Source organism: Rutidosis leptorrhynchoides, chromosome 5 (assembly GCF_046630445.1).
Source record: "Rutidosis leptorrhynchoides isolate AG116_Rl617_1_P2 chromosome 5, CSIRO_AGI_Rlap_v1, whole genome shotgun sequence".
Taxonomy (NCBI): domain Eukaryota; kingdom Viridiplantae; phylum Streptophyta; class Magnoliopsida; order Asterales; family Asteraceae; genus Rutidosis; species Rutidosis leptorrhynchoides.
Genome location: NC_092337.1, coordinates 84,446,537 through 84,459,654, shown reverse-complemented (window position 1 = coordinate 84,459,654; position 13,118 = coordinate 84,446,537). Strand labels below are relative to the sequence as shown.

Here is a 13,118-nt window from a genome sequence, read left to right as displayed (position 1 = left end):
AAAAGTTATGAAGTGTTCGCTGAAAATAAGTATAGCAGCTATATTTTCGCGCAAATAAAGGACTGCGGTTTAATCTGTCGAGTTTTCGCGGATAGTTAAGTAATTCGAAGACCGCGGATACCTTGAATACTATAAATAGGGAGCATGGCCTCTCATTTATAGGTTGTTGATTCTCTGCCATTTGCCCAAGCCTTTGTGATTTTCACTTGTGACTTTGCTCAAGGAATTTCCACATTGAGTTAAGGTGAATCATGCTAATTAACAATCAAGACCAGGTCGGGGTGGTTGATCACTTGATAGTTAAAGTGAAAGACGATCATCGGGGCCCAAAATAATCATCAAACATTTCATCCTTCATCTTTATTATTGCACTCAATCCTTAATTAAGTAACATCGCTAATTATGGATTGATCAATTGGCGCCATCCGTGGGACACGTTTTACGAATTAAACTGAAATTTTTTTGTTTCGTGCTATCAAACAATCAATTGCTTGGTTTAATTTCAAATCGTGTTTTTGTTGTGATGATTTGCAGGCGAATACATTAAAAATCGGCTATAAGTTGCTCGATTGCTTAGAACAATGAAAAATGTTGGAAATGATAGTGATGTAGTGGTCGCTGTACGAGTGAATGCCCAAAAGAGGGAGAAAAAAGCGAAAATCCGCTAAAATGTATCACAATTGGCAATTTGCGCCAATTAGTTTCCCTAAAATGCAGAGCGATGATTTCTCCGAAATGCCGATAGTAATATCATGCAAAATCGCAGACGCTGGAATTACAATCATGAAAGTTCATATTGATAATGGCAGCAACGTTGATATGGTTTACGAGCAATGTTTCATTCAACTACCGGAGAGTATTAAAGCAAACCTACAGCCAACTGCGGTTTCGCTAACTGGTTTCGCGGGAGAATCTTCATTGCCTATAGGCATTTTGCCTTTAGACATTGAGTTAGCTGATGTAAATGATGAAGCTTTCGCGCGAAAAGCGCGTTTAGATTTTTATGTTATGCGAGCCTCATCTCGCTATAACATGCTGCTGGGAAGAACTGCTATAAGTAAATTTGGAATTATCCCATCTACAATTCATGGCATGATTAAGTTTCCAACATATAAAGGGATTGCCACAATATGTCCAATGAGCATCATACCCATTTGTGCGGCTGTTAACGTAAAAAGTGTAGGACAAGGAATCACTGATGACGCAGATAATATGGAAATAATTAATCCTGCATATCCTGAAGAGAAAATTAAAGTGGGACGCAATGTTAGTGAGGGCACTAGAAAACAAATTGTACAATTACTTGTTCAGTACATGGATGTTTTCGCTTGGTGCGAAAATGATATGACCGGTGTTCCACGACATATTGCAGAACACAGGCTCAATGTAAATCCAGCCCTAAAACCTGTAGTACAAAAGCGAAGGGGTATGGCCCCAGATCGCGTAAAATGGCTGTGTGATGAGGTAATAAAATTGGTGAGGGCTGGAATATTGCACGAAGTTCAATACCAATCATGGATCGCGAATCCAGTGTTGGTGAAAAAACCTGACGGTTCTTGGAGAATGTGTATTGATTACAAAGATTTGAATAAAGCGTGCCATAAGGATAACTATCCGCTTCCAGAAATTGATTTGAAAGTGGAATCTTTGCATGCTTTTCCGTATAAATGTTTTCTGGATGCGGCAAGAGGTTATCATCAGATTTCAATGGCTCAAGAAGACGCAGATAAAACCGCATTTCATACGGGTAAAGGCATATATTGCTATATAATGATGCCTTTTGGTTTAATCAATGCGGGTGCGACATATCAACGTTTGATTGATACCGCATTTGACAAACAAATCGGGCGTAACCTCGAAGCCTATGTAGATGATTTGGTGATAAAAAGCACAACACAAGAGCAGATTATTGAAGATATGCGCGAAACATTTGATACACTGTGAAATATAAACATGAAGCTTAATCCGCTAAAATGCAGTTTTGGCGAAACTGAAGGAAAGTTTTTGGGATATCTTGTTACAGAGCAAGGTATTCAGGCTAATCCAAAAAAGATTGTGGCTATTGAAAACATGACCGCGCCAAGAACGGTTAAAGAGGTGCAAAGTTTGACAGGAAACTGGCCGCGTTAACGCGTTTTTTGTCTAAAGCTGCCGAAAGGCAGTTGCCGTTTTTCAAAACTCTAAAAGGTTTTTTGAAGCAAAAAAGTTTTGTTTGGTCCAGTAAAGCAGAAACTGCATTTCAAGAAATGAAAAAGTTGTTGAAAACCTTGCCTACCCTAATAGCTCCAGTTGATGGCGAAATTCTTTATCTTTATATATCCGTGGCAAATGAAGCTTTTGGCTCAGCTCTAATCGCGGAAAGGAATAAAATACAAAAGCCGGTGTATTTTGTTAGTAAAGCTCTTACAGGAAGTGAAATAAACTATGCGCCTATTGAAAAGTTTGTATATGCTCTTATTTTAACATCGCGAAGGTTACGAAGATATTTTCAAGGGCATCCAGTGCATGTGTTAACTAATCTGCCGATCAAGCAAGTCTTAACAAAGCCAGAAATATCTGGTAGACTCGCATTTTGGGCAGTAGAGTTAGGTGCCTACCAAATATCTTACCTTCCGCGTAGAACGGTAAAAGGTCAGGTTATGGCAGATTATCTCGCTGAAATGTCTGGAGAGTTGGAGGTGGTCAATGAGAGAACCTCGTTAAAACCGGTACTTGGCGAAACTTGGGATTTATTTACTGATGGTGCTTCATGCGTAGAAAGTGCAGGTGCGGGTTTGGTTTTGGAAAGCCCAAGTGGTGAGGAGCATACGTACGCATTGCGTTTTAATTTTGATGTGACAAATAATGAGGCAGAATATGAAGCATTGCTTGCTGGTTTAAATATCGCGCGAAAAATGAACATTACTAAGTTGCGCGCATTTACAGATTCGCAGTTAGTAGCGAATCAGTTTAATGGCTCTTTTGAAGCACATGATCCTTCTATGCAGAAATACTTGCACTTATTGAAAGAAATGGCAGCGCAATTCGAGCATTTTGAACTTGCGCAAGTGCCAAGAAGTCAAAACAAGAAGGCGGATGCTTTGAGCAAATTGGATGCTTTAACGTTTTCGCACTTTCAAAAACAAGTATGGGTTGAGGAATTACCAAGTAAGTCAGTAGATAGTGACTTAATGGTCGCATCTGTTACAGAAGCACATCCAAATTGGATGGAGCCAATCATGCAATATATCCGTAATGATATTCTGCCAGGTGATAGCCGCAAAGCTCGTTTAGTAAGAGAGCGGGCACCAATGTATATCATCCAAAATGATATCCTATATCGCAAATCGTACTGCGGACCAACGATGCGATGTGTTGGCCCAATTGAGGCAGAAATGATTGTAGAAGAAGTGCATAATGGTACTTGTACACTGCATTCAGGCTACAAAACTATCGCAGCAAAAATTATGTGTAGGGGTACTTTTGGCCATCCCTATACCGCGACGTTGCAAAAATTGTTAAACGCTGTAAAAGTTTCCAGAGGCATGCCCCGCAGAATCGAATGCCGCGGCATGATATGATTCCTGTTAATTCACCATGGCCATTTCACAAATGGGCTATTGATATTGTAGGGCCATTTCCTGCGGGGCCTGGCAATGTTAAGTTCCTGATTGTGGCAATCGATTATTTTACCAAATGGGTTGAAGCTAAGGCGGTTCGCACTATTACTGGTGTGCAAGTGCGAAATTTTGTATGGGAATACATTGTTTGCAGATTTGGCATTCCGCGAGAATTGGTTAGCGATAATGGTGCACAAATAGCGAAAGATCCTTTCAAAACATGGTGCACTGATTTAAATATAATACAAAAGTTTACATCAGTAGCGCACCCACAGGCCAATGGTTTATGCGAAGTAACCAATCGTGATATAGTAAGCGGTATTAAAAAGAGATTATACGAAAAGCGAACTGGTTGGGTAGATGAATTACCCAATGTACTGTGGGCACATCGCACAACTTTCAAAAAGAGTACAGGGGAAACACCTTTTAGTTTGGTGTATGGCTCTGAGGCAGTAATCCCCTTAGAAATTCTGGTACCAACGCATAGAATTGCTAACTTTAAGGAAGAAGCAAATGATGCTGCGTTGAGCGAAAATCTGAATTTCATTGAGGAGTGGAGGCTAATGGCTGCTATTAGAGAAGCGAATAATAAACAGTAAATCGCTAAGTATTATAACAAAAGGGTGCGTGCTTTATCCTTCGCTATAGGCGAATGGGTACTGCGAAATAATGAAGCAAGCAGAGCAGAAAAGCTTGGCAAATTGGGTCCTAATTGGGAAGGCCCATATCAAATTGTGGCAATTAATGCCGCAGGTTCATATAAGCTCGCGGATATAGAAGGGAGACCTTTACCTAATGCGTGGCATGCTGTCTTATTAAAGCGATATTATGCATAGCTTTGCGAAAACTATCAAGGATATATGTGAAAAGTGCGAAATTGGATTCAAGGCCTATGCCTGAAATACTTATTATGTGTTCTTGTTTTAATTTTTGCAAGTCTTGATCACGCTTGTAGGAATTTCAAAAATAGTCACTCATAAAAGTATGTGAAAACTTTATCTGTGAAATCCAAATGATTATGAAATATTTTGTAATTTGTTTCATAATGTTATAGTATTACGCAGTGGTTGAATAGCAAAGTGATGAAATTGCACACTTTTGCATACAAATTATTGCGAAAGGAATTTTATATCCTAAGTATTTGATTTTGCCAATACTTAGATGCTTCGCAATGCTAATCAATTGCCTAAGGATCGTTTTGACGGACTTAGAAGATTCATAACGTATAAGTATATACGCATACAGATTGTTTCGCAAAAGTACACATTTATTATGTGCACAATAATAAAAGTTGGAAATTGCAAAGGATAAGTTTGTGTTATGAATATTGTAAATAACATCGCTATATAAATAAAGAGTACTCGCAAATAAATATGAAAAAGTGAAATTTCATTGATAACGGCGCAGAGATAGCCGCGCACTAATTTTTACAACATTTTATTCTAGCTTAGTTAAATCAAGTTCAAAGATGTCTTTTAATGTTGCATCATCTCGTTGACTTATTGCAGTAACTTTGTCGATTGGGATATCCGCTAAGTTTGCTTGTGCAGTACCAGCTGCATCACGCGCTTTGGCAAGTGAACAAACGCGATCTCCAATGGCGGGAGGTAGTGGATCTGGTATGGTGCAATGTGGAGCAATTTCATCCAGAAACTCTACTCTCTCACGTAGTCGTAAAGCGGCTGCGTAAGTAGAAAACTGAACATTCACGGGACGCGAATTGAGAACCTTTTTAGCAAACTACGGTAAGTGTCCGCGGAGTTGGGTGAACTCAAATTTCGCAGAGGATGCGGAGGCCAGAGCATTGTCTCGCTCCGCAGTAAGCTTTGAAACCTCCTCTTGTAATGAGGAGATTGTGGTCTGAAGGTTGTTTTGTTTGTCAGCTGCAGCAGACACTTGTAGCTTCAAATCATCTACTGCGGTTTTGGCCGCGGTGAGTTCATAGGAGAGGTCAATGCAGCGTTTATTGCTATTTTCAGCCTTAATCTTCTCGGCATTGTACTTCTGCTGTTCGGCTTCAAGAATGGTAAAAAAATTGTTCTTGACGGCATATCACATCGTATGCCGAATTGAAACACATATAAAAGTTTTGAACAAAACTGTTGTGCGCATCAAGCGCAGAGAGCTTAGAAAATTCGCGACAAAGCTCGCCTGGAATGACCAACTTCATCTGTTGACGCTGGTCAAGTGCAGCAGCAGCAGAGGCATAAGTATACCCCGATAGGCCATCAATCTGCACCCCATACGAGTCTGGAGGAGTGCGGAATAGCTCTGTAATCTGCTCCATGGACTGCGGGCTCGGGTAGCGTAGATTGAAAGGTGAACCTCCTACAAAACACTACAAGTATTATAGCAGTGGAATGTACAGTAAACAAGGTCATACATATGGATAAAGTACGCGATATACCAGTTTGTTTCTCCCCTTCATAATCCAATGAAATTGGATTATCGACCAGGGGAGTGCTTTGTTTGAGATTTTTGCTCTGCGATGATGGTGGAGTCTGAAGTGGTCGTTTCGTCGAACTCGGTTGTGACGGTGGGGACTTCGATGTCACATCAACAACAGGAATAGGTTGTTTTTCTTGTTTGATTTGACTGCCGGAGGATGCCGTCGATTTAGACTCCAGACTTGTCAGCAACTTTGTAATTAAAGCTTTGGGATCTGCCTTGCTGTCGACCTCGTCAATCTTCATTGTTCGCTGGAAAGTGAAGTTGTGATTGAGAATTGATAGGGGTTAATAATGAATTTATGTAATTGCAAAATGTGTTAGAGGAAGCAAGTGAGATATTGGTGATTGTGAATCACAATATATATATATATATATATATATATATATATATATATATATATATATATATATATATATATATATATATATATATATATATATATATATATATATATAGGGGAGATAAAGGTGGCAATTGGTTGTGTTAATTATCCGTTGTGATAACTCAAACGGTAATATTTGAGATAATGGATAAAATGGTAACTTTTCTCCTATAACGGTAACTAAGTTAAAGAAACATGATCAAATGCGAATGCTTGTTATGGTAACTGCGGAATTTTAGAGTTTATCATGATACATCTACTTCGCGAAATGTATCATAATAAACTGGGGGGACGTGATCATATACATAGCATTGTATATGTATATTTTATTTGCTAAAAGCTAAAAGCAGAATTACGCGAACTATAAGGCAAAGTTATGAAGTGTTCGCTGAAAATAAGTATAGCAGGTATATTTTCGCACAAATAAAGGACTGCGGTTTAATCCGCTGAGTTTCCGTGGATAGTTAAGTAATTCGCAGACCGCGGATACCTTGAATACTATAAATAGGGAGCATGGCCTCTCATTTATAGGTTGTTGATTATCTGCCATTTGCCCAAGCCTTTGTGATTTTCACTTGTGAATTTGCCCAAGGAATTTTCACATTGAGTTAAGGTGAATCATGCTAATTAACAATCAAGACCGGGTCGGGGTGGTTGATCACTTGATAGTTAAAGTGAAAGACGATCATCGGGGCCCAAAATAATCATCAAACATTCCATCCTTCATCTTTATTATTGCACTCAATCCTTAATTAAGTAACATCGCTAATTATGGATTGATCATGAGTTTCATTTGCTCCCTTTTTAAATGCTTTTGCAATATATATTTTTGGGACTGAGAATACATGCGCTGCTTTTATAACTGTTTTATGAAATAGACACAAGTACTTGAAACTACATTCTATGGTTGGATTATTATACCGGATATCACCCTTTTAGCTTGGTAGCCTAAGAATTAGGGAACAGACCCCTCAATTGACGTGAATCCTGAAGATAGATCTATGGGCCTAACAAACCCCATCCAGGTTATGGATGCTTTAGTACTTCGATTTTATATACAGATGAGTGTACCTGTATATTTGGGGATATTCTAGATGCATTTGTTAATGTCGGTTACCAGATGTTCACCATATAAATGAATTTTAATTCGCAGGTTATGCGTACTATTTTATTACACAGGTTATGTGTAATATGAAAATGAAATCTTTTGGTCTATTAAAATTATGGAAACAATTGATTATGATAAACTAATGAACTCACCAACCTTTTGGTTGACACTTTTAAGCATGTTTATTCTCAGATATGAAAGAAATCTTCCGCTGTGCATTTGCTCATTTTAACAATATTACTTGGAGTCATTCATGGCATATTTCAAAAGACGTTGCATTCAAGTCATTGAGTTCAATAAGATTGTTATAAAAGATTAGTCATTCATATTAGGAGAATCGTATATCATTTGTATTGAAAGGTTATATTTTGAAATGAGTTGTCTTTCAACGAATGCAATGTTTGTAAAACGTATCATATAGAGGTCAATACCTCGCAATGAAATCAATTGAGATGAATCGTTTATAATCGATATGAACGGGTCATTTCAGTTGGTATCAGAGCGGTGGTCTTAGCGAACCAGGTCTTGCATTAGTGTGTCTAACTGATAGTTGTTTAAATGCATTAGTGAGTCTGGACTTCGATCGTGTCTGCATGTCAAAAGTTTTGCTTATCATTTCGTGTCGAAAATTACCTACTTATCATCCTTAAGAAATTACCTGATTATCATTTTTAGTATAGACACATCTTACTGCATTGATTGCATGGATAGTGTATAGACAAAATTCATATCTTAGCGTATCTGCTAATTCATATCTTAGCGTATCTGCTAATTTATCGCAAATTTAATTCTCGCAATTTTATTTATCCTCATTTAATTTCTGTTATTTATTTTACGCACTTTAAATATCGGGACACATATACAATGTTTTGACATATCATATCGACGTCATCTATATATATTATTTGCTAATTCCTTTAGCCTTGTTATTACCGAAAATAACTTTACAATCCCTTTCCAAAGTAGCCAGTTTTGTCACAGCTTCAGCAAATCAATTTCGACTTTTCATTCGAATAAACCTTATTATAACTTTTATATGTAAGTTGCCTTTCATTATTGTTACCGGGAAACCTTTTATATTCTGCAATATTACCAACAGATGTACCAGCAACCTCGTTACTCTTTGGTTTCAATCTCTTCGACCAATCACTATATTTATCTATTGAAGTCTTATTATGAACTCATTGGCATCTTGTAATGATATTTACCATACCAAATACCGGGAGGCATTAATCGATAATCTCGAATTTCTCAGTGATTCTACGACAACAATTATATATATATATATCTAAATATATATAACTTCTATCTTCTAGATTTACGAACTTCAATTCTAAATTTCTGAAAAGCGCTTTAGCCTATGAATCAGTTTTCTGAGTTTTGAGAAAGCTGATGAAGGAGTGAGAACTGAAGACTGCCTTAACAGTCAAAAGTTTGATGATAAAGAATGGAGTGTTGAAAAAGCTCAAAGATTTTGATACTGAAAAATGAATTGAGCAAACCATGAAGGAGACTCTGAATAAATCACAAGGACTAAACTTGTACATAAAGAATCCTGATAATTCTGTTCTGATGAAATCTTCAGCGAATACCTTGCTCCTTAATTATTCTAAATCATTGTGGATTAATTTCTTCATCGCAATTTGATTCTAAAATCATAAGATATCATCGTATCCTTCATTATAAATATCCTCAATATTTCTGAATATATCTTCATAAATATTTTTATCTGATATTATTTATCTCTCCGCGTTATCTGAAACTGTTAATTTCTAAATTTCTGGAAAAAAAAGAAAAAAAATTCGAGTTTGAATTATGAATGTTTTGAAGTAGTGTTAAAAATTGATGCATGAGTTAGTATAATATAATGACACTTGACCAACATGATTATATTACAGTAAGTCATGCTGAGTTTCTAATAGAACGTGATGATTCACAGATCATAACGTCATCATGTGCCATGTTACACGACTCTTACGTTCTATCTGATCTATAAACATATCAAGAACATATTTCCTTGATATTTCTATCTTTCCGTGATTCTGGTAATTTAACTAATCAAATTGTGCTATTACCTTTCCTTCCTGCTTAATATATTATGATCATTTGAAACTTCATACCTACGAATTCTGGACCATTACTTGCTTCACTTGAAGTTGAGAAGAGAAAACAAAAGCATGAAACCTTGAAATGTAAATGAAAATATAAGCACGATAACAACATGGAAATTACAAACCGTGTATATCAATGCTTATAGCAATATAAAGACATGGGAGAATGATAAATACAACAATCCCAAGAGCGAAGTAGAAGTAAAAAGATTCCTCCGTTGGGAGTTGGAAAAGAAGAATGATTGTTACGATAGCCAGGAAAATATCAATGATCAGAACTGGATTAAGCATTTTCACAATCTTTTGGAAGTATGAATTGAAAAAGAAAATATAGGAGGGGTGAAAATAATGGAACGAAGGAGATGAATTTATAATAAAATATCTGGCATAGCAATCGAGGCAGATTACCACATTTAATCAAAGAGGATCATAATTTCCTTAATTACCGAAAAATCAAATTTTTTATAGATTTCGAATATTATCTCTAAATTCCTTGAATTCCAGAAATCCAACGTGAATACGTCAAAAGTTAAATCTCTATCTCAATCTTTTGTGACAGCTACACTCGTACGCTTCACATAATTGAATCGTTTTATCTATATTAATCAATAATGACAAAACTCAATCTATCAACTCATATTCGTCATGAAAACATTTTTATTGTTAGCCATGACGATCTCGATCAAATTTCGGGACAAAATTTCTTTAACGGGTAGGTACTGTGACGACCCGAAAAATTTCGAATAATTTTAAATCAAACTCTCGATACGATTTAATATTTTTGACACTATAAGAAAAGTCTGTTAGGTTGAGTCACAAAAATTTTGAACTGTTTTCATATATGCAATTACCTTTCGACCATTTCCGACGATTTACGAACAATAGATATGTATATATAAATAATTATATATAATAATACATTATTAAATTATTAATTGTTGTAATTAAGAATATAAAATAATAGACAATATAATAAAGTTTATTATTAAAATGAATCTATATATATAGTATATTGAATATAAATGATTTCGAGCTTAAATAAGTAAACAATTGTGATACTCGGTTGACATTTCGTTAGTGTTCATGTAGATCTAATACGAGTTTGTGAAAGATTAAAATAAAGTTGGACTGTAAATTGATTACGAAGATTTTAGGTTTGAAAAAAATATTCTTACCTTTTCAGTTTAAATTTTAGTACTCCGTACATGTTATTTGGAACAGAAAATAAATAATTAATGAACCTTTTTGATCAGGTTTCATACAGTTAGTGACCAGAATAAATAAATGGACTTAATTTAAAAATTGGGGATTTGTAGGAACACTTTTATATATTAACTATTTAGCAATGGACACGATGTATATTCGAGCTAAAAGTGTCAGCACAATGATTCAAAAGTGAGGCGGCTAATATCTAAATCATTGAGATATTACTGTGTTGTGATTCATATCCTCACCACTTGACATATATATTTATATTATGCATATGATATATATGTACATACACCTTAATCAATCAACACACTTTCTTCATCACTTCCCTTTCACCCCGCCTGCCATCACTCCATCGCCTTCCACCACCACCTTGTTTTCTTCCTCACCGATCACCACTACAACCATTAACATGAGTGCTTCTGTCTTCGAAACCACCTAAGAACCAAAACTCAACAAAAACCATTTATTGTTTCGGTACAAAAAGCAACAACAAAAACCCCCATATTCTATCACTGCCACTGCCGTAATCTACCTGCTGCTGCTAACCGTATGTTTCTACTTCTATTTTCGATTGACCACTACAATCATCAAATACCATCACCACACTTATAATCCTTCTTCACCTCATCGCCACACCCTTCTTCTTCCTCTTGCTTCTGTCTTTCGAACCCTCACCACCAGAGACCACTCTCGACCAACACCTTCTGTCATTACAACCATCTTGGAACACCACCATCACATATATGCTTTACTGATTCGATGTTGCTGTACAAAAATAGAAGTCCAAAACAAGACTTGGCAGCTGTATCGTTGCTACTTTTTCTTCTATTTAACCGTAAGCAAACCACCACTCGAAGAACACCACCACAAACGATTGTTATAGAGTACTATTGCTATTAACCGATACCTCCAAGAACATTAATACAAAACCATCACCATTATTTAAATACATACAAACCGAAAGCCATGGTTAATTGATGCTGCTACACGTCTGTTTCTAATTCTGTTTCTCTTTCGTGACACAACAAACTGGAACAGTGAGATAAAGATGATGATTGATGAAGACGTGATGCTAGATGATAAAGTGATGACGAGGTGGTACCGATAATCTCTTTTAGTTTACAGTAGGGACGAAGGCTACACCAACATTCCACTAACTTTTTATAATAAAAAAAAACCGAAGTCTGTTGTTCTCAACTTCCAGCGATATTTTTTTCCTGTTGTTCCTGCTTAACGAACAGCCTTAATCATTGGGTAGGCTTTTACATCTTACAACTTAGATCAATTAGCCTTTTACTGGATTGGGCTTCTTTTTTTTTTCTATTGGGCTTCGATTTTCTTTTGTTGCTAGGCCGTGAGCCATTTTCTGTTTTCCTGTTGGGCCGTGATCCAAACTATCGGTTGCGCTGTTTTGGTGGGCTGCCGTGTTCAGGCTTTTCTGTTGGGCCGATATATCTTCTGTTGGGCCAATAATTTTCCTGTTGGACTGAAAATGATAACAAATAACATGGGATGTGATAAATGATGTTAGATGATTATGATGATAAGTGATACATAAAATATAGTGATGATAAATGTTAGATGATACGAGTTCGATGATGATGACGATACAAGTTCGATGATGATGATCGAGATGATGAACGGGTTATGTTATGATAAGCATGATGATGTCGTGGTGATGTTACACATGATGATATATGATATGTGATATATAACATATGATATATGATAATGAAAAATGATACTTGAAATAATAAGTTAATGATGATGACGATCGGTTAAGATATTGATGATCATTATTGATGATCGTGAGGTTATGATTTATGATGATGAACCGAAGACGTTTAGGTTGTTATCAGGTTAGCACGTCGCGGGTTCAAACCCGAACTTGGGCATTTTTTTTAGGACTACTTTTTTGAGGTTGTCTACTTATTACTCATTATTATTATTATTATTATTATTATTATTATTATTATTATTATTATTATTATTATTATTATTATTATTATTATTATTATTATTGTTATTATCATTAATATTAAAATTAATATTTTAATTGAAATTATAACTATCATTATTACTATTATTATTATTATTATTATTATTATTTTCATTAACATGATTTTTATATATAATTTTATTTACATTATTTTATTATCACTATTATTATCATTAGTATTATTATTATTATTACAGTATTATTATTTGTACTACAAACATAATAACATTATTATATAAATATTGCATATAACAAA

At 35.7% G+C, this 13,118-nt stretch overlaps 1 protein-coding gene across 1 annotated transcript; it reads left to right on the top strand.

Annotated features, from left to right (window-relative positions):
• Positions 1-711: 711 nt before the first annotated feature.
• Positions 712-5,289, top strand: LOC139848801 (uncharacterized). Its single transcript, XM_071838495.1, has 7 exons — positions 712-991; positions 1,118-1,552; positions 2,024-2,097; positions 2,199-2,383; positions 2,474-2,766; positions 2,854-3,399; positions 5,108-5,289. The coding sequence occupies exons 1-7, from the start codon at positions 712-714 to the stop codon at positions 5,287-5,289; spliced, it is 1,995 nt and encodes a 664-aa protein (XP_071694596.1).
• The last annotated feature ends 7,829 nt before the right edge of the window (positions 5,290-13,118 follow it).

Coding starts and splice junctions, on each gene's coding strand:
- LOC139848801 (XM_071838495.1), top strand. CDS start 712: ATGCAGAGCGATGATTTCTCCGAAATGCCGATAGTAATATCATGCAAA. Junction 992..1,117: donor AGCTTTCGCGCGAAAAGCGC/GTTTAGATTTTT, acceptor CAACATATAAAG/GGATTGCCACAATATGTCCA. Junction 2,767..2,853: donor TTCATGCGTAGAAAGTGCAG/GTGCGGGTTTGG, acceptor ATAATGAGGCAG/AATATGAAGCATTGCTTGCT.